This window comes from Ambystoma mexicanum, chromosome 3q, assembly GCF_040938575.1.
Source record: "Ambystoma mexicanum isolate Mex_15411 chromosome 3q, UKY_AmexF1_1, whole genome shotgun sequence".
NCBI classification, from domain to species: Eukaryota; Metazoa; Chordata; class Amphibia; order Caudata; family Ambystomatidae; genus Ambystoma; species Ambystoma mexicanum.
This window is the reverse complement of record NC_090926.1, coordinates 207,263,513-207,284,909: the sequence shown is the minus strand read 5'-3', so window position 1 is coordinate 207,284,909 and position 21,397 is coordinate 207,263,513. Positions and strand designations below refer to the sequence as shown.

General features: G+C 49.2%; 1 protein-coding gene across 2 annotated transcripts in view; it reads right to left on the bottom strand.

Moving 5' to 3' along the window:
- The window catches only part of LRP1 (LDL receptor related protein 1), a 1,300,039-nt gene that overhangs the window by 60,843 nt on the left and 1,217,799 nt on the right, over positions 1-21,397 (bottom strand). For both annotated transcript variants that reach the window (XM_069653565.1, XM_069653566.1), the window contains exons 83-84: positions 16,658-16,819; positions 2,990-3,164 (exon numbers count right to left, since the gene is read on the bottom strand). In XM_069653565.1, coding sequence (XP_069509666.1) covers positions 2,990-3,164; positions 16,658-16,819 — 337 coding nt within the window. The remainder of the gene's footprint in view (positions 1-2,989; positions 3,165-16,657; positions 16,820-21,397) is intronic.

The following is a 21,397-nucleotide window of genomic DNA, read 5'->3' as shown; positions in this document are numbered from 1 at the left end:
GTAAAAGCCAAGAAAGACCTATCAAACAGGTGAAAAAAGAAGACGGGCCATTTTCACAAAATTGGTAGGATTCTTTCCTTTTCATTTTTTAAAAAGGTTATATTTAAAACCCTTGTGGGGAGGTGGGATGAATTCCATGCACATCTGCAATAATCCTGTTCGAGAGAAATCATGTTTTCATTTACAGCACAATTCGGTTTTAGATTCACATGGTTTATTGTCTCAAACAATATTTGTTTGTTGTATTAGGCCATCTGAAATAAGAGACTTTGGCATAGAAGTCCCTGAAGGTGAGGTTACAAACTGCATCCTTGTGCTAGAGAAGCCAGAGAGTGTGCTAAGCTTGCGTGTGCCATCTTGTCTCGTGCTGAAAACATGGAGAAGGGAAGCCAAAGGCTTGAATATCGTGACATATTTATTGAAAACTTTCTTTTGCATAACATTGTTTCCCACACTATTAGTATTTAGAAGTAAGGATTGGCAATAGGTTTATTAGTACAGGCCCTTTTATTTTGACAGACTCGACAAGGACTGTGTTATTATTGGATGGTCGTAGCTTGCTCCCATCTTTATATTTAAGATTAGATAGGCGTTTTCCAAACCCAATTGAAGTTCAATAAACATCCTTGAACTGTGATCACGTGTGTCTGTCTTACTGTTTGATCCCATGCCTTCCTTACAGTTTGTAGGCAGGTCTCTTGGCAATTGAAGAATGGGACCAACCTTGCAAATGCCATTGGTGGACTCCCAAGAGGCGGCCCCTTAAGAAGGAGAGCACAGCAGCAGGTTTGAAGAAGGATGACCCTTGGTTCCAGCCAGCTGATGCTCTGGTCTGCTTTCATTGCTGCAGGAGAAAACAGTGAACATTCCCTTGAAGAAAGGACAACAACAGAGTCTGGGCTGAAGGGCCCTGAGGTGGAGGACGTACTTTCTGACAGCAGAAGCAATGTGGTCATGTATCCAGCAACGAAACAGTGCTCACATTTCTGGCATGGTGATGCGCATGACCTGGTGCTTCATGCGAGCATGCAGTAGCTGCCAAGTGGTAGAATCCATCTGTGCCAGCTGGATCAAGGTGGAGGATTGTTTAATTTGATTCCTTTGGCTATTGAGTAACAAGAGTATCTAGACTCCAGCAAGATCCTTTCCCAGGTGCACAGAACAGTTCCAGACATGCAAACTCCATGTATAGTATTCAAACATCGGATGGCCTTCTCATGGGTCGAGACCAGCCTCACAACTATTTTCCTAGCCATCAGTGGGGGCGCACACATGGATGTGCAATGACCTCTCTGGCAGGCCATCACCGCAGCTACAGCTAGTCTTGTTCAGTCGGTCATGCCCAAATGGCCATATATGAATGTTCCTGCCGTAATGCAGGCTCCGGAAACGCAATACAGTCAGTTGCCTAAGAATAACACTTTAAAAACACAAGGACAACTTTTTCCCCCTTTAGGGGAGAAACATTGCACCATCAGGGAAGGTAGGTACAGCACTGTGCAGCCCATTAAAACCTCAAAAGTTGTCACTGTCCTGTAACTAAGACACACTGGGTGAGAACTCACCAAGGGGCACTATGTGGCCCATTTGGGCTTCCATCTCCTTTGTAGCCATAAAGGAGGTCAAGGAAGCACAGAGCTCTAGTCTCCAGAGAGGCTTAGGTTAAGCCTTTCTGGGGAGGAAAAAGTGGTCAGGACACTCAAGAAGCCAGCACAAAGTTTGGGGTGCTCTACCAAAGTAGTGAAAGGTAAATGTTTTGTCCTAAACCGTGTGCAAAACAGGAATGGTGAAAGCAGGATTGGGATGTTATCTAGTAATTTTTCCATCACATAATTACCTTCCTCTGGTGTGAATTTAATGCAAGTGACGCACACCGTGTCTAGTCTTTGATTTAAGCCCCGACAAGTGGGGCACTCTTCAGGTGGAAAAGAGGCGAATGATAAGGGGTCTCGCTCAGATTCAAAATCTCTCTGAATATCTTTCTTTCACACACATTCTTGGGCCAAAACCTTTTCAGCGTCTTTAGGCTGCAGCATCACATATACCAGTTTGTCATTGCCAACAGGTGAGCTGCTGCTCAATCCATTGGTGCCTGTGTGCATCCAAAGACTGTGCGCTCGTGGGTATGAAGTGGCATGAGGCAGAGGAAATATTGGTCAAAGGTGGACAACTGCCTTCTTTGTTCCAGGTTTGAAGGTGGTCATATGGATTCTCGGATACAGTGAAGCTTACAGTGATGGGGACTAGCTCTTTAAAATGCTTCTCAATGACAATCACTCAGTTCTTAGCATTAGCCTGGATAACTACTTGACAATGAGGCAACCATAGGTGCCCGAGGGGGCAGATACAGTCCCACCGCAGGCACCCAAGACTGCCTAGGAGGGCGGCCTTTGTCATGTGAATGTGCCACCCACGGATCAGATTTTCTATCTACTCGCGTCACAGGAAAGGACTAGGCAAAAACAAATAGATGGAGGAGTTTTTTTCTTTATAGGGAAAAGAGCCTGCGGTATGCTAAAAGGCAAGCATTTTGCAAACTTTGTCTTGCCTAGTCCTGGGGAAGACATCTTGTATCACAGTTGGAGATGTGTTGCTCTACTTGGGGGTGGGGGGGCATTAAATGCACACTTCATGTGAATTCTTACTAGTATGGTTCTTCTGCTTATATTTAAGGAACGGTCTGAAATTTGTATGCAACCTTTTCTCTGAAGTTGTTCATATTTTGATATACAAAACTAAAGAGGGGAGCAAAGGGTTCTGGAAAGATAGTGCCCTAGAGTCCTCTTAAATGTACTGCTAAATTATCAATGAGAAGCAAAACATTTAGGAGAGCCCAATTTTAGTGTAACCTAACATACAATTAATTTGGAAAAGGTGCATTTGATGGGCTTTACTGCATGATTGGTGGAGGCAATGCAATGGGAGGACGAACATGATACACTGCTAGGAGAGAGCTTTGCCGCCCCATTTCTACAATGGACCCACTTACTTGCACGTGACTTCGCCAGACTGCTTGTCGATGTTGCAAGTGCCATCTTGGCAGGGGGAACACTTGTTGACCTCACAGCGGGCCCCCTCATATTCCATCGTGCAGCGGCACTGCTTGCTACCATTCGCCATCATTTGGCAGATGCCACCATTCTCGCAGAACCCTGAGCACTTTCCTAATGGAGGGAAACACAATGTAAGAAGGGTCCCAACTACAGACAGCAATAGTGACACATCATACCACACCATATCTTGCTTTTGCTAGTCCCCGGTAAGGGATTTTCTTGGTCTAAAAAGCTAGGTAAAGTAAACAAATGGAGTAACAAGACCTAGCAGGACAAGCGGGTAGCATATAGGATCAGGAATACAAAGGGGACAAGGTATTCATTTTGCTTTTTAAAATGTATCTGGTAAGGCAAAGGGGGAAAAGGAATATGGTAGAGGACAGGGTGTTTATGTTTAGGGGAAAAGTAAAAAGGTAAAAAAGAACAAAGAGGGACCTAATAAAAAACAGACAAGAGGGCAAATAGGATAACAACTCCAATGTAATGCCCTGGCAAAAAAGGCCGCCAAAATGCCCATAAAATACAAGGTTTGGGCTTGCCATGTACACTCTTTCGGCCTAACAAAAAACATCAAAGAGAAAATGATCTAGTCCTTTTATACTTCTTCCAAACCCCACCATAGCACACCAAATCTCACCAGATTTGGTGACTGATTTGCCCGTTTCACTGAACTCTGCATGCTCGAACCAACAAGGTGGTTTGCCAAGGCTTGACATTCATTTTGTGATAAAGAGCATTGCTGCTCTTTGACACAGAACCCCTATGTGGCGGGGATTGGGGTTAGAAGCCAGTGGTGGAAATGTTCGAGGAGGAAAAGACCAAAGGTTATTTTGAAAATAACTTTTCTCCCCTGAAAATTTCCAACTTGGCCCCCACCCACAACCCCCTACTTACCTTGCGGTGGCACACTTCACTGTGTGGTACTGGCTCACTGTGTCCCTGTGATGCCTGTTCCCTTTCTCTTCCGTGATTGGGAACCGGTTCCGCAGGGTCCTTTGCTTTTAAAAAAAATGGTATTTTTTAAATTTTTACGGGATCGGCTTCGAGGACACCCCTGCAACCCGTGCTCCCCGCTCACTGTATAGTTTACAAGGGTGTGGGGCACTCTCCTGCAGCCTTGGCCACCGAATGAGGGATATGGTCGAGCTTTTTGGCCTTTTGGAATTTGACGGATATAAACTCTGTCTTTTTGGAAGTTTCCAGGTGGTGATACACTTGCATAGGTTTCTGAAGGAATTCCAAAGTTAAATTTGAACTCCTTTTGAGTGGAAGGAAATACATGGACAAATATGGTATTGGCTACCTGGAGTCCAGGATGTAGGAGCATGCAAGACCACATCTGATGAGTATATGAATAGAATGTCTAGAATGTAAGGCTAAATCTACATCCTGTGCTTTTGTCTGGGAACAAGCCAGTTATTACAAATGTGAATGGACCTGGTAGAAACCCTGGCTGCCCTCAAATCCACATCGTATACAGATGACATTTTCCCAGCAACCATCCTCAAGAGCCTACTCAAAGCAGCTCTCCTTCCCTACCTACCTACCCTACCTGGAGATCATCAGCAGCTCCCTAACTCAAGGCACCTTGCCATCAACCCTAAAAGCAGGACAAATCCTCCCTCTACTAAAGAAACCCACTCCGGATCGCAACAACCAGGGTAACTATCACCCCATCAGCCATCTTCCCTTCCTAGAGAAGATCATTGAGAAAGCGGTAGCCACACAACTGCGACAACACATCAACACCAACAATCACCTCCAAACCTACTGTTAGGGGAGTTTTCCTAAAGTCCCACTTGGAGGTAAGACTTTAGTAAGCTATCCCAGTGATTTGTAGATTCCCCAACTCTTAGTATGAGTATGTACTACTCAAGGAACTTGGTAGAGTGGCAGAGCAGTCAGGCTTACCTAAAGAGGAAGATGTGAGCTCTAGGTAAGTACATTGAACCTAGCTAGTAATGCACACCAAAGAAACACTTGCACATACATTTACAATACTTTCAAATGCCCACTTCTTAGTTGGTAGTTGCTGAATGCGCACAATTGTTACAGGAGTTGGACGGGTCTACCATACGATTGGTAATAATGCGGACCACAAAGTAATACAGTAATTTCATTTAGTCAGCATATACATGTAGGATAGTGATTTTTAGGAAGTAGAACAGTTGGTTAGTGTTATCTGAGTAGAACTTCAGGCTCTAGAGGCGGTTTACCTGCACAGCAAGTCTTTAGAGTCCAAAATGCAACCCTAGCTAAAAGACAATTTGAAGCGGCTTAAAGTCTTGAAAAGCAGCAGAAGTCAAAGGTTCCTGTGGATACTTTCTAGTCCAGAGGAAATGAGATACAAGAAGACTTAACCAATGTTGGAGATCCTATTAAAGGACTCGCTAAAGGGACACAAGCAGTGGCTTGGGTCGGAGGTAAGAGGGGGTTACCCTGGATACCTCTTTGTGCAACGCTCTGGAGTGACTTTCTGAGAAAGGGTAAGCAATACCTCTTACCCCACAGTACCTTTGGTTTGAAGAAAATCATTGTGGTGGATGCTCTGCGATGTAGCAGCTTGGGACCTGACATCAGCATTCCTTGGTCTTATGACAAAAGGCAGGGCAATTGACAGGATCGCTCAGCAGCAGTCTGGAGGGACGACCTCTGGCACTGCTTTCAGCATTTTCTCTGGTCACTCTGCAGTTCTGGTGTATTTTATGCAGAACCAAGAAAGGGCACGATTCGCCCAGTCAATCCTCTCTGGATCCTGCAGTCCCACACTCTGATGAGGGGTCTGAACAGGGTGGATTGGGTCTCTGGAGTGTCTTTGAGGGCTCAGCCTTTCCACGACGAAGCTCCCGAAATGGGCAGCAGGTCTCCTGGTATTGGGGTTCTGCAGATCTGGAAACTCATAGGACCACAAGAGATGGCTCAAAATCAAACATCGTCTTGGGACTGGTTGTTCCCACCAGACAAAGGGAAGGAGTCGTCCTCTTCGGAGAACCAGTAGGTATCCCAGGCATGAACTGGGGGAGGAGTCTTCCAACCCCCGTCCTTTGCCTGCCAAAATGCCTGAATAGGTCCAGCTCCCACAAGGGTTCTGGCTGCCCGTTTGTACAGCCAAACAGCTCTTTCTGTAAAATGCTGAGAGAGATTGCAGAGGAGCGTGTGCTGGAACTGTAAAAAAGGTGAGGCTTCTGGAGTATAAAGCAAGTCGACCACAGGAAACAGAAGTAAGTGAAGAAGACGACCAGAGATGGCGGCAGACCCTTTGCAAGACCGTGGACCGTGAATCTACCACTGCTGTCCTGACCCCATATTCTATTCAGCAGAAGAGCTCTGAAGAGGACAACTCCTTTCGTTTGGCTGGTTAGAACAACCAGCCCTGAGACGAACTTTGAAACGAGCCACCTCCTGAGCTCCTGGGAGCTTCGAGAGCTGCAGAACTCCAATACCAAGAGACCTGCTGCCCATTTAATAATAAAAAATAAAAACATTTCTAGTGCATCATCGTAGAAAGGTTGAACACATCCAAATCTTTGCTGAAACCTTAAGGACACTCCAGAGATCCGTTCCAAGTCACCCAGAGGCCCTCACCAGACTGTGGGACTGCAGGAAGCGAAGAAGATTGACTGGGTGATCCGTGTACTTTGCTGGTATTGCTGAAAAGGCACCAAAATGGACCAAGAAGTTGCTGAAAGTCATGCTAGAGGTCCTCTCTCGAGACTGCTGCCGAGAGACACCGTCCATTTTCCTGCCTTTCATCAACCGACCAAGGAATCTAGAGGTCGGGTCCAGACGTGCCACATCGCAGAGGAGCCAACTCAATCACTTTCTACAAACCAAAGGTACTGTGGGGAAAAAGGTATTGCTTATCAGATTCCAAGTCGTCGCTCCAGAGCGTTGGAGTGCACGTAAAGGTGTCCAGGGCAACCCCCTCTCTCCTCTGATCCAAGCTGCTGCTTGTGTCCCCTTCATGTCCATTTTCAGGTCTCCTTTGTTAGCTGCTGACTTGCTGCTTCAGTAACTTCAGATACTGGAAGAAATCCCCAGGAACATTCATTATTTGCTGTTTGTCAAGACTTCAAGCCCTCTACGAACTGCCTTTAGGTAGGGTTGAGTTTTTGGACTTAAAAGACTTGCCAGGCGACAAAATGGTCTCTAGAGCCTTGAACAAATTTCATGTTGCATTAACCACTTATTTTCCTCCCTTTAAGTGACTTTTCTATATGTGTTTGCAGAGTAAATGCATTACTGTATGACCTGTTGAACACCTCATGAATGTGCAATTACTGATAATATGATAACCTTGTCTTTTCCCTTTCTAATGTTGCTACAAATGTATCCGTTAAATACAAAAGTGAAAGTGCCCTTTGAAGTGCATTAGCTAATAATCCTGTTCTAACGTAAACGTCTGAAGTATTTAAAGTAATTCTGGTGTAAATATAATAAATACATATCTTTTATATAAATATATGTGTAAGTGCTTCTTTGTTGTGCCTGTCTAACTGAGATTAAGAGTACTTACCTACAGCTCAGATCTTCCTCTTAAAATGAGTCTTACTGCTCTGCCACACTAACAAGGTAATGAGCTAGTACAGACAGATACTAAGAGTTGGGGATCTGCAAACCACTGGGATAGCTTACTAAAGTCTTACTGCCAGTAGGACTCTAGGAAAACTCCCCTAACAAGCCGTCTTCTGGATTTAAGCTCCTCCCTCTCAGACCCTTTTATTTCTTAGGAAGCTTCTCAAGTCTTTCGGACCGACCAGTAGGAAACGTTTAGGCTTCTTTTTTTTAAACCTTTGTTAGTTCAGTCCCTTTAGATTTGTTTGTAAAGATTGGAAAGACCTTCATAGCTGGGTCTTGTATGGCTCTCTCTGGAACCTCTTTGTTCAGTGCACTTGGGTTTTTAGTTGGATTAACTGTAGGGGCCATTTCATTCGTTCCTGCATTATTTTGGGTGGCCACTTGCACCATTGGCGTTGTGGGGATATGAAATCGCAGAGGTTTGTGTCTGTCCATGGGTTTGCTGGGCAATTGCGCATCCAGGGGTGGGTTTAATTAGTCGGAGGTCCCTCGTAGTATCATTTTTTGATTGGCAAGGCTCCTCCGAGTCAGAGTCCCCTTGTTCGTCTCTCGAGTGTGTGTCAACCACCCTTTATTTTCTTGCTGTTATAAATCCCTCAATTACGATTGTTTTAGTATGCAGCATGGCTAGCAAAGTTGTGTGGTCTTTCAATGTGTCGTTCAATGATTCGTATAGCTTTACAAATGACACCATTGCCAGCGGCACTGTTGACATTAGGCTCAATTGGTCAACCAGATCTTTCATTTGAGGTGATGTGTGGTCTTTTTTTCCAGTCTGTTTAAAGGCGTAGTGTGGCCCTTAAGGATGGTGATCCATGTGAGGGCAAAAGGGTCGAAAGGGGGGGTTGCCGAGGGTCCACCGTGCTCTCCATATGCCCCTGGGTTCGCGTTTGGAGCGCATAGCTCGCTTGACAAATCGGCCATACTGTTTGTAAAGGAGTCCCTCAAGGATCTCAGGTCTGCATCGACTTAGTGATTTTACTTGAATGGAAAATGTTTTTTTCGAATGTTTATTTTTTAAATGGGGGAGTTCCCTCCCAACCCCCCTTTTTTTTTAAACACTTTTTTACTTCCGAAACCCAAAATAAATAAATAAATAAATAAAATCGGCAAAATGTTTGAGAAAATGGTGTTTTCGAAAATAAGTTTTCGAAAAAATGACTGCATACCGTCTGCATCATCTGGGGAGGTCAAGGTTACTCCCACGCGCTTCTCCATATTTTAAGTCTTCAGGCCAGTCTTTGTACTCCAAGAGTCGACAGACAGCTGGAATCCACTAATTCGATAATTTTTCTTCTTCTGCCAATGTCTCGATGTAGAGAACAGACCACTGTGGACGGGTGCCAGCCAGCTTATCACTCTTTTTCGGTCAAAGCCGTGTTGGGCATACCAACGGCTTTAGGCTTATCTGAGGAATCATTATCACAGAGGGCATTATTATCCAAATACAGCTTCATGTGTTGCTTATCCATTTCACTCCCAGTTTCTCTTTGTTTTCGTGGCAGAATAGCCATATGCGAGGGGTTCAGCTCCTCGTCCATTTCTTGGTGGGGCTTTGCCACCATGTCGTCCTCTCCTCTTGCAGTTATACTCTATCGGCTCTGCATCAGTTAGTTCCTGCTCCGGAACAGGCCCCCTCAATCCGTCTCCTAAGGGGCCCGCTTTACCGAGATCTTTGAGCAATATGACCAGTCGGGAAATTTTTCGGTTGCCTGTGTCTGTTTTGAAAGGGGGGAACCAAAGCTTTAGAAGGTCCCAATTTAGGGTGCAGGCTGCCAGTCCACCTCCAGTACGAGGAGGGCTCTTTTTGGCAGCATTTGGAGGTGACAAGAGCAGGTTTTTGTAGTCAGAAGTTTGTGGCTCATTTCCATGGCTAATGGATATTCAGCAAGCAGTTCCCTGCTTGCAAGTTTGAAGCTTCTTCCAGCAGTCGGGGCAGACACCAGCAGGTAATCTGGATAGAGTAAAGACAGCTCGACTTCGGTTTCCATGACTCTGGAGGTTCCCATGGGATCAGCAGCCGGTTTATCCTTTCGCAGGGACAGCCACTAACGCTCAGCAGGACAGTGAGGCTTTGCATCCAGGCAGGCCTCTTCATGGTGAAGAGCAGCAGCTGCAAAGTTAAGAAGTCCCATCAGTGCACAGAAGATGTGTGCAGAGTTTCCAGCCCCAAAGCGAGGCAGTTTACATGTGCAAGTGCAGTCCACTTCAAGGAGGGTGCCATCTCTGCGTCTCTTTGGAGCTCTGGGATGTGAGGACAGCAAAGCAGGATTCCAGTCTAATTGAACTTACCAGTCCAAGGGAGGGGTAATCTCTTCAGGTACCCCATCAAGAAGGCCGATCTTCACTACACAGTGGTTAACAGACCGATGCTGGTTGCTGCAGTCCCCTCTGTTCTTCCTAGCATTGGACCAGTGGTCAACATGAAGAATGCCTCGAGATCCTTCCAAGGAAGGGTTCTGGACCATTATAACAGATAGTCCCTGTCCAATGGTGGAAAGGCAGCTGCCCACATTTTCCCAGCAACTTGACATCACTCTGGCCGGAATGCAGATTGGGTCCAGACAGCCGATCTCCCTAGTTCAGGCACACTGGGCACTCGCAGGCTACCTTTTCAGGAACCCTCAAATTCTGACCTTAGAGGGCAGGAATCCTGGGAATGGGATACAAACATCTATAAACATCTAACGGCCATTTTCAGTATATGGTTACTCAAAAGGCATTTTGTGGAAACAATAAAGATGTACTGCAGTGCACCGTTAAAAAGAGTAACAATCGATTCACTGCCAACACCCCATTTAGATTTCACATGGAACAAGTTACTTACCTGTAAATGTTGTTCTCCAGCATGGGTCTGGCATGGATTCACATGCTCATGAATATTCCCCGTCGTCAGGCTGGGAATCCTCGGTATAGAAAAAATCAGTATCAGTTTCGTTTCTGATCTGTCTTTCTCAGTAGTATCCAATCACTGGTCTCTGGGTCATACTGCCCCCAGCCAATGACTGCCCTCTCCCTAAGCCCCACCCCTGGCAGCCATCCTCAGATTTGGTAGCACGTGAAGTGGCAGTATGACCAAGTGAAGAGCCGCAGAGGGGTAGGCAGGAGGGTTTGCATGTGAATCCATGCCAGACCCATGCTGGAGAACAGTTACAGGTAAGTAACTTGTTCCTTCTTCAGCATGGGGTCTGGCATGGATTCACATGCTCATGAATATAAGAATACATAGCAGTATACACATGCACAACCACGGGAGGTGGCAAAAGGCTCAATATCAAGCAATACAACAACTCAACATTAAGCAACTCTTACCTCCTCACCAGGCTCACCTTAGGCGAACAGGTTGCGCAGCACTGCCTGGCCGACTCTGGACTCCTCCCTGGAATCCCGGTCGACGCAGTAGAATCTCGTGAAGGTGTGCGTCGACCTCCACGTAGCAGCCCTGCAGATGTCGAGCAGGGGCACACCAGACAGGAACGCCGTAGTAGCAGCGATCGCTCTGGTCGAAGGGCTCTCGGATGGCCGGGCAGCGGTCGGTTTGCCAACCGGTGACAGTGCATGATGCAGCCGGAGAGCCATCTGGAAATGAAAGTCTTCGAGAGAACCTTCCCTTGATTCACAGGTCCAAAGTTCACAAACAGCTGTGATGTCTTCCGGAAACGCTTTGTGCGGTCCACGTAGAACTTCAGCGATCTAGCTACATCTAGCGAGTGCAGAGTCCTCTCAGCCGGCGACGAAGGCGACGGGAAGAAAACTGGCAACACCAAGGGCTCGTTGAGGTGGAAGTCCGACGGCACCTTGGGCATGAAGGAGGGGTGCGTCCTCAGCACGACCCTCGTGTCGTGAAAAGTCAAGTATGGAGGCTTGCAAGACAGGGCCTGGATCTCTCCCACTCGTCATGCAGAGGTGATGGCCACGAGGAATGCTGTCTTCCACGACAGAAACTTCAACGGCACTGAATGCATAGGCTCGAATGGGGCCCCCATGAGCCTAGTTAGTACCACGTTGAGCTCCCACGCCGGGGCAGGGGCCTTCACCGGCAGGAATGATCGGAACAGTCCTTTCATAAATTCCTTCACCAGACGATGACACCACGCCCGTCCTGTAGTTCTGGTGTAACGTGAGACGGCAGCCAGATGTACCTTGATGGAAGCGTGAGATAGGCCAGCCTTGGCCAAAGACAGTAGGTACGGCAATACTTGAGGGGCCGTAATCCGCAGAGGGTTAAAGCTCTGCACTGCACCAGACGGAGAACCTCTTCCATTTGTGTCCGTAGCACTTGAGAGTTGAGGATGCCCTGGCCTTTGCAAGAACCTCTCTGCAGTCGGCCGGGATGTCGTATCCTCCAAACTCTAGTGCTGCAGGAGCCAGGCCTGCAAGTTCAGCGTCTCTGGTTCGTGATGAAGAATGGCGTCTCCTTCTCTGGAGAGAAGATCCGCGTCCGTCGGCAGCTTGACTGGTGTGGACGCTGACAAGTCCAGAAGGTCCGGGAGATCTGCCTCGGCTACGCCGGTGCGACGAGGATCATCCTGCACCGGGACCTCTTGAGCTGGTTGACGAGCCGGAGTAGCAACGGCAACGGCGGGAATGCATAAAGGAACAGGCCGTCCCAGGGGAACGAGAAAGCATCGCCCATGCTCCTCGGTTGGGGAAACCTGCTGGCGAACCTCCGGCACTTAGAGTTCGCCACAGTTGCGAAGAGATCGATCTGGGGTTCGCCCCATTGTCGGAAGAGTCGGTCCACTTGATCCTGGCGCAGTTCCCACTCGTGGCACAAGCGCAGCTCCCTGCTGAGTGAGTCGGCGATGGTGTTTTTTATCCCTGCCAGATGAAAGGGTACCAGAAACATCCCTTAGGCGATGGCCCAATGCCACAGATCCTGGGCTTCCTTGGACAGGGCAGGGGATCTGGTTCCGCCCTGCTTCCGAATGTAAAACATCGTGGTGGTGTTGTCGGTGAAGATCCTCACCACCTTGCCCTTGAGGGACGGAAGGAAGGACCTGAGGGCCCAGAACACTGCGCAGAGCTCCAAGATGTTGATGTGGAGAGTCTTCTCCTCCGAGCACCAAAGGCCTCTCTCGCGTGGAGGCCCCCGGTGTGCGCTCCACAACCTTCCAGGGAGGCATCTGTCGTCACCGTCACCCGGTGGGCCGGGGCTATGAAGCCCGTTCCCGCTGTCAGATGAGCGCGGACACCCCACCATCGTATCGCCTGACGGAACGTTTCGTCGAGCGAGATCCTGTCCTCGAAGCTGCCCATCGTCTGGATCCAGTGGGCGTTGAGGAATTCTTGCAAGGGCCGCATCCCAAGTCTGCAATGGGGCACCAGATAAATGCAGGAGGACATCATTCCGAGGAGGGACTTGATAGACCTCACTCTGGCCACGTCTGGCCATTCTTATCCTTTCCTCCGACGGTGAGGCCCGCCGTGCCACTGTGTCAAGCTGTGCTCCCAGAAACAGGGCGACTTGCGACGGGACCAGGTGGGATTTTGGAAAGTTGATGGAGAACCCCAGGTCCGTGAGCAGCTGGACGGACTTTGCAGTGTGTTGCACGGCGAGCTCCCTTGTCCTTGCCCGTATGAGCCAGTCGTCCAGGTAGGGGTAGACGTGGATCCCCTGCAGGCGCAGCCGCGCCGCCACCGGTGCTAGGCACTTGGTGAACACCATGGGTGCCGATTTTAATCCGAACGTGAGGGCCTTGAACTGGTAGTGCCGCCCTTTGACCACGAACCTGAGGAACTTTCGGTGCCTCTTTAGAATAGGGATGTGGAAGTAAGCATCCTCCAAGTCCAACGACGACAGGAAATCGCCCTCCTCCAGCTGTCCCAGCACATGCTGGAGGGTGACCATCTGGAACTTCTGTGCCTTGATGTATTTGTTTAGTCGTCGCAGGTCCAGGATGGGACGCCATCCTCCTGTCTTCTTCCCCGCGAGGAAGTATCTTGAGTAAACTCCGGAGCCCCGAAGCCTCTTCGGGACGAGCTCGATGGCACATTTCCTGAGCATCGCACGTACTTCCAACAGCAGTTGAGGGACGTGATGTTCCTTCCTGGCCACGGGAGGAATGCGCGGGCACGTCTTCTGGAACTCGAGGCCCCCTGCGACAAAGACCTTGCCGCTTGACGGTAAGTAAAGGAGCTGCTGCCGGCTCCCTTGGAGGCACCCTGTCTGCCTCCGGAGCTCCGAAAGGACGGCCGTCGCTGTTGGGGCACCCCCAGTGCACGGGCCGTCTCCGTGTCCGACTTGATCGGCTGAAGGGATTCATCAACCACCTTGCCAAAAAGGTTGTTCCCATCGAAGGGCATCTCCAAAACCTTGGTCTGAACGTCCTGGCGGAAATCCGTCGCCCTGAGCCGTCCTCGTCATCTCAGGCAAACGCTGTTGCCCAACTGACGGAAACCGGTGTCGGTGATGTCCGTAGCCACCGTAATGGCGTGGTCTGAGGCAATCTCACCTTCCTGCAAGATTTCCAGGGCCTCAGCCCTCTTGGCATCCGGAAGGAAGTCCAACAGAGGGGCGATCTTGAACCACAACTCCCTGTCGTAGCGGGCTACGATGGCCAGGGCGTTGCTGCAGATGAGATGACCCGTCGTCCCATTGCATCCAGTTTCCTACCCTCGCCGTCCGGAGGGGAGGTTGAAGTCGAGGCCGATGCCCCCCCCCCCCGCTTTCTTCTTGGCCGCCAACGAAACGACCGAGTCCGGGGTAGGTTGCGCCCTAAGGCACAAGGGGGCAGCGTCGGGGACCCGGTACTTCTTCTCGTACCGGTCCCTCTTCGCAGGAGCCTTGGCAGGGTTCTTGAGGAGGGCGAGCCCCTCATCCCAGATGTCATCAAGTAGCAGTATGGCGAGGACCGTCTTCCTTTTAGCCTCGCGCCGCTGGTAAAGGAACCCCTCCTTCTTTTCCTCGGGGCAGAGCTGGAAGAGCTCGGATGCCCTGGAGATCATTGCATGGAAGGATCCAATCTCGTCGGGTGGGGACGCCCGGGTAGGGGGCGACGGGGGACACGTCCCGTCGTCGCCTCCATCGTCATCCGTACCCGTCGTAGTCGTGTCCATGCCTGTATCATCCCCGTGGGTAGTGGACCAGGGGGAAGGCAGAGAAGGCCGCAGAGGTGGGAGAGGAGGCCTAGGATGCGTCCTCCTCCTCTTAGGTGGTGGGCTCCCCGAAGGCCCTGGCTCCGGATCCTCCGTCGGGTCTGGCTCAGGCTCCTCCGTCGGGGGAAGGGGCAACCTAAACCTTATCTCCGAGCATAAGGACTGGATGGCTGACAAAATGGCTGCCGAGTTGTCCTGCGGCGCCGGAAACGACGGGCACGAGGGCTCTTGAGGAGCCTCGTCTGCGTCACCATCGCCCTCGTCAACGCCCTCGTCGGGATCCCTCCCGATGGGCTGGGTCTCCTCCACGACTTGGATGAGCTCCTCTTCAGAGGTCGTGTCCGTATCCACGACGGCAACCACCCCCTCAACCCCCCTTTTCCAACAAGGACTTCGTGGGGGTCTTCTCGATGGGCCTGAAAGACGACTCCCTCCGCGGTGGCAGGGAGACTCTGGTACCTGAGGGCGCCTCCACTGGTGTAGCCTCCACAGGCTGAGCCAGGGCCGCGGCGACATCCTCAATCGAGGTCCTAGCAGGGTGAATCACGGCCAACGTCACCTTCTGTACGCCCGTGGCCTTCACCTTCGGGGGGGGGGCGAGCCTCCCTCCCCCCTCTGCCGGAGTCTTCGAGATCGACCGGGGCCTCTGCAGAAGCTTCGCCGGGTTCTCGGACTTCCTCTTACCCGAGCCAGAGTGTTGGCTCGTGGTTGATGGCGCTGGGGAGGATGCGCCCTGCCTGGCAGCCAAGGAGCCCGACCGTTCGGCGCTCCCTGTGCCCGCGGACTCGCGGTGCTTAGCCTTTTGTTGGGCCACCGTCGCCGGGGCACCCTCACAGGACTTAGAAGACCGCTCTGACTTCTTCTTCTCTCCTGGCGGGCTCTTACCTTCCAGCCAGTTGGCGAGACAGAGGTGGTGATCCTTCATGGTCCGCTCCGATATGTTTCCACAAAAAGCGCAGTCCTTTTCCTTGTGCGTCTTGTCCTCATGGAGACAGTAGAGGCATAACGAATGCTCGTCCTTGAAAACGTTCTGAAGCTGGCATCCAGGGCAGGTCCTGAATAGCTTTCCGGGCGTCGAGCTCCCTTTCTCCTGGGCCATGTCCGGGGTAGGCCTCAGAACTTCTGGAATCCTCCAAAAGCGTAACTCGACGAAATCTTCACCCTTGAGGGGCGTAGAAAACTCCGAAAACGGATCCCCGTTGATCGGAAGTAGAAACGGTGGAGCTTGAGGCTCTTAACCGAAAAAATGAGAAAATCTCCTGAAAAAAGCGCGAAAATGCAGCAAAAGCTCGAGAGCTAAGCACGAGGACTCCCAACACTTGAACGTGCGGTAAAAATCTGAGGATGGCTGCCAGGGGTGGGGCTTAGGGAGAGGGCAGTCATTGGCTGGGGGCAGTATGACCCAGAGACCAGTGATTGGTTACTACTGAGAAAGACAGATCAGAAACAAAACTGATACTGATTTTTTCTATACCGAGGATTCCCGGCCTGACGACGGGGAATATTCATGAGCATGTGAATCCATGCCAGACCCCATACTGGAGAAAAAGAGTAACATAAATGTAACTACAGAATAAAATGGTGATACAGCGAGTCCTTGCAGCAAGCCACTTAAGGTTGCTTGCGCAAGTGAGAGAAAATTGGGATAAGCTCTCCCTGCACTGGAATCCATAGGGGTTGAGCAGTGCACCCCTAATGAAGTGACTTGAGCAGGTGAGTGAGGCTGAAAAGTAGTAACCCATGCCAAAAATGTCACAGAGGATCCAAATCAGTAGAAGATATGCTGGGCATTCCATTGAAGTCAATGGGGGAAGTTGCAAAAAGAAAACTTTTCCTTACAGAGCCTAATCTCCCCACCTTCCCTCCAGTAGCCTTCATGCTGTGCCTCCTGACCAAAAATAACATTTGCATGCACAACAAAGACTTACTAAACTGGCATTTGTCACCAATGTAATCTCCGAGGCAGGCACAATTGGGCTGGTTCCCCTGGTTAACAGAGCAGCTGCCATTATTCTGGCAATAAGCAGCACACACTTGGCGGTCACATTGTGGGCCGGTAAAACCAGTGGGACAGCGGCAGGTTGGCAATCCTTGGAAGACAAAAACAAGTATAACAATTTGGAAGTATACATCTTAAAAGTAAGGTTGTATAGGAGGAAGAGGGAGGGAATGGCTGAGCATGAATAAAGGAAGGGGGGTGCCAAAGCAATAGGTGGCATGAGGGAGGAAAGGGGCAGAATTGACGGAAGGCAGAAACAGGGAGCGAGAGAAGTAGTAAGGAAAGAACCATATTTGCTGTAAAAGTTACCATGTCAATTGCATCAATATGTATAAACAGTGTAATCAAACTTAATTTAAGAAAAAGAATCAAAAGATGAAAATGCAGCATAGGGATAGGGAAAAGAGGACTGGTAAGAGGCAGACATCAGATAGAAGGAACCGTGGTGAAGAGACGTACTTGCCCTGTCTGTAATGTTATTTCTGATGGATGATCCATCCCCCCCCCCACCGATTCCTCAATATTGATACGCATCTACCAGCACAGCTTCTCTTCAGAAACATTTCAGCTGCCAGAAGGCACAACGTGACTCAGAGTCTGCTCGGCCCAATACCCCTATGTGCTGGATAGGACACTCTGGCCCGTATATATTGAGACGCAGCACCAAGTGACCATAGTTCCACTCTTTCTTTTCCTTAGCACTCTTACATGCTGTCGGACCACAGAACTAAGCTGTGTTAACTATCCACCAAGCAGGGTAGGATGGCTGGGCAATGAGGAACATCCATCCTAAAGAACATTACCAAGAGGTAAGTAATGCATTCTTATAATGGATTCTTTCCGCCCACAAATTTCTCATCTTTTATAGAATCATGTAGCAGTATGTAGATCTGGAGGAGGGAAGAGAGCAAGGACACCACCTTAAACCAGAAAATTCAGACGGACAGCCCAACCAAAACGAGTGCCCCACCAGACAGAATCCAAGCAGTAACACTTTGCAAACGTGTGCAAAAGAAGCCCACAGAGCTGCTTGGTAAATGTCCAGAACAGTGACTCTACATTGCTGAGGCGGCAGCCAGTCCTCTGGTTGAATGTGCCCAAGCCAGACCAGGGCATTTCAAGATGCATAGGCCGATCACCATGACAGTGTCTGTTTAGTCACATCCTTGCCAGCACGGGCAGCATCATAACCAACAAAAGGCTGGACATCTTTCCTGGCCTATCTCGTCTGAGAGACTTAGTAGCTGAGGGCACACACTGGTTCCAGCAGATGGAATCCTTCCTCTCCCTTGGAAGGAGGAGGTGGAGGGGAAAAAAAGACTGGAAGATTGATCTTTTGAGAGAGATGAAATTTAGAGACCACCTTCAGGAGGCAGGATGGCTTCGCTCTCAATTCCATCTCCTTCTTGGAGAAAACAAAGCAGGGCCGATCAACTCGTGACACCTGGAGTCTGCTCACGGTTAGGAGAGCTTTCTTTTGTGTCACCCTAGACTCTTACTTATGGAATTTTTGCTTACTTTTAAACATGCATAAAAACAAGCTGGTGGCAGCAGATACCTTTTTACAACTTTTTTCTATATTTCTAGTTGGCACTATTGCATTTACTGGGTTCGGCTACTAACAGTTGCTAGCGTCTAAAGATGCCCGTGCCACAAGGTTTTTCACCTGTTCTTGAAGGAGTCCTGCAGCAATTCCAGCAGATCAGAAACAAAGCCAAGAATCCTCCTGTGTAGCTGTGCAGCCGACTGAAGACCCGAGGACGTCTGAAGAGGCCTGGCGAAAATGGCAAAAGGTGATGGCTGAAAGGTTTAGAATGAATCTTAACCACTGGTATAGCTCTGGGCAACCCTCTAGACCATTGTGTATCAGCCTGCCAAGCCACCACAGAAGGGGGAACTAGCAAATGCAAATCAGGCTTGGTCCCAGCCCAAACTTCTAGGTCACATCCCTTCTGCACAAGACCGCAAGCATCCCCAAACATGTTTTGGCCTCATTGGATGTCATCAGTGAGGAGTAGCTTGGTTCTCTAGGACCCATCTTTGGGCATAACCGTCCCACTCAGGGTGACAAAAGCAAAACCAAAAGGCAAACTTTCCAGCTGCTGTCCCGGTGAAGCCCTGCTGGACCCTCGCTGGTGCTTCGTCCCTTGGACTGATGGGACCTACTAGACAACGCCTTCTCACAATCCTGCAGCCTAGAGCCTTCAGAATCATTCCTGGACTACCCAGTGGACCAACCAGCTCTGAATTGGGCTACCGCGCCAGAAGCATTCCTGTTCTGAGTTCTCGTCTAAAACTTCTGTGATCACCAGCTTGTCCTACAAGTCACCTTCCTGCCAAGTTTCAGCTTCCCAGCAGCAAGGGATCCTGTCCTGGAAGTCTGTCTTTGTTCACAACTGGAGAGATACCGGCTGCCACCTGTGTGCTGTGACTGCCCCTCCCATCTGCCTGAAGAGCCTGCCATTAGTGCCTGATGCATTTATTATACGGAAAGGTTTGCACTCATCTCCTGGACCTTGCACCTGTGGCTCCTGAGGATTTTCTATTGGATCCAAAGGTGGGAAAACCTCCAGCAACTCCCATCCGACCTGCCATCACTTTGGAAAATCGGAGCAAGGACAGTGAATAATTGCAATACTTACAGCTGCCTCCATCTCCACCCTTCTAAACGTTCGTGAAGAACTTCGATTAATTTTATTCTTTCGCTTTTTAAAGGTTTGCTTAAAAAGCTGTTCTAAGCAATAGAATAAGTATCTTACTCACCGGTAAAATATGTGTGAAGTCTTTTGGAACATTTCTCACCACCACTCGGATTCTTCCTGCCTTTGTCCCCTCTCCTAAAGGAACTTCGTGAATTTTGGGCACAATGCCCCATTCAACTTAGGGACTAAACTCAGGGCTTCTATTCTTGTGGACTGGTTTGCTCATTGCATAACTACATTCCTTCCTTTCAGTTGAACTGTGCGCATTTCTATAACCAAAGGTGACTGTATATGAGAATGCATTACTTACCGTAAAAGCATTTCTGATGGTTGTATCTGCTTAGATTCACATGCTGTGCATAGGTCCGACATCCAGTGGTCACTGCGGAGTATTGCATTTTGTTTTTCGTAGTCGAAAAGGGACGTCGACAAGGCGTGTCTGAAACACTATCCCTATAGTGACGTGCGTTGTACCCACAATCCCTCACGCGTCGAGGTCCCTCTGTTTGTATTTTTCTGCCCTGAGGGAGCCTTCAAGACGTGAGTGAGTACAGAAAAGAGAGATATAAAGGAAGTCTATGTTCCTTCCATCCGAGCGGGGAGGAAGGGTGGGCGCATGTGAATCTAAGCAGATACAACCATCAGAAATGCTTTTACGGTAAGTAATGCATTGTCTTCTGATGTTTGTTAATCTGCTTAGAATCACATGCTGTGCATAGACTAGCGAGCAGTACCCGGAGTTGGCGGTGGGTTATGAGAAGGAACAGTAGAGAAAAGATGTCTTAATACTGCCTGTCCCACCTGGGAGTCAGATCTAGAGTGTGCATCTAGACAGTAGTGTTTTGTAAAGGTGTGCACAGAACTCCAGGTAGTCGCTTTGCAGATGGACTCAAGGGGAACATTTGCAATGAATGCTATGGACGCCCCCGTGCCTCGAGTAGAATGTGCTCTTGGCCTAAAGGGCAGTTCTCTCTTAGCAAGAGTATAGCAGAGAGTGATGCATTGAACAATCCATCTAGAAATAGTGGACTTTGAAACTGCATCCCCTTCTCTTCCTGCTGCCACCGAGACGAAGAACTGATTAGTCTTCCTCAGTGGTCTGGTTCTTTCCATGTAGAACATGACCGCTCTGCAGACATCTAGTGTGTGCAGAGTCCTTTCCCCCAAGTTGGAAGGATTTTGAAAGAACGCTGGTAGTTCTATAGACTGGTTTACGTGGAATTTTGAGATAAATTGCGGAGCAAACCTTGGGTGAGTGCGTAGAACCACCTTATCTCTGTGAACTGTAACAAAGGGGTCTAGAACAGAAAGAGCCTGTAGTTCACTTACTCTCCTGATGGAGGTGATAGCTATTAGAAAAGCAGTCTTAAGAGTGAGGTCTTTAAGAGATGCTTTGTGCATGGGTTCAAATGGTGAGCCCATGAGTCTGGTAAGTACCACGTTAAGGTCCCATCCGGGAGCTGGGTCAGCTATCGGGGGGTGTATTCTCTTTACTCCCTCCATGAAGGCCTTTATAACAGGGATCTTCCACCACGACACTGAGTTGGGAAGTGGTGTATGCAGAAAGTGCCGCTAGGTGGACTTTAATGGAATTGAACACTAGACCTGAATCCAATAAATGGGTCAGGTATAGAACAATATGTGTGGGAGAGCAGTCAATCGGGTTGATGCTCTTTCCTCTGCACCAGATGACAAATCTCTTCCACTTGCTAGAATAGCAGTGGCGAGTGTTAGGTTTTCTGGCTTCCCTGAGGATGTCCATGCATCTCTGCAGGAGCTGTAGATGTCCAAATTCTATGATCTCAGGAGCCAGGCTGCTAAGTTCATGTTTTGGGGGCATGGATGCAGAGTCCTGCCCTTGTCTTGTGACAGCATGTTGTACGGGCAGGGGAGTTTCACTGGGGGAGATAGAGACATCTCCATCAAGTGAGCGAACCATGGCTGTCGGGCCCACATTGGGGCCACCA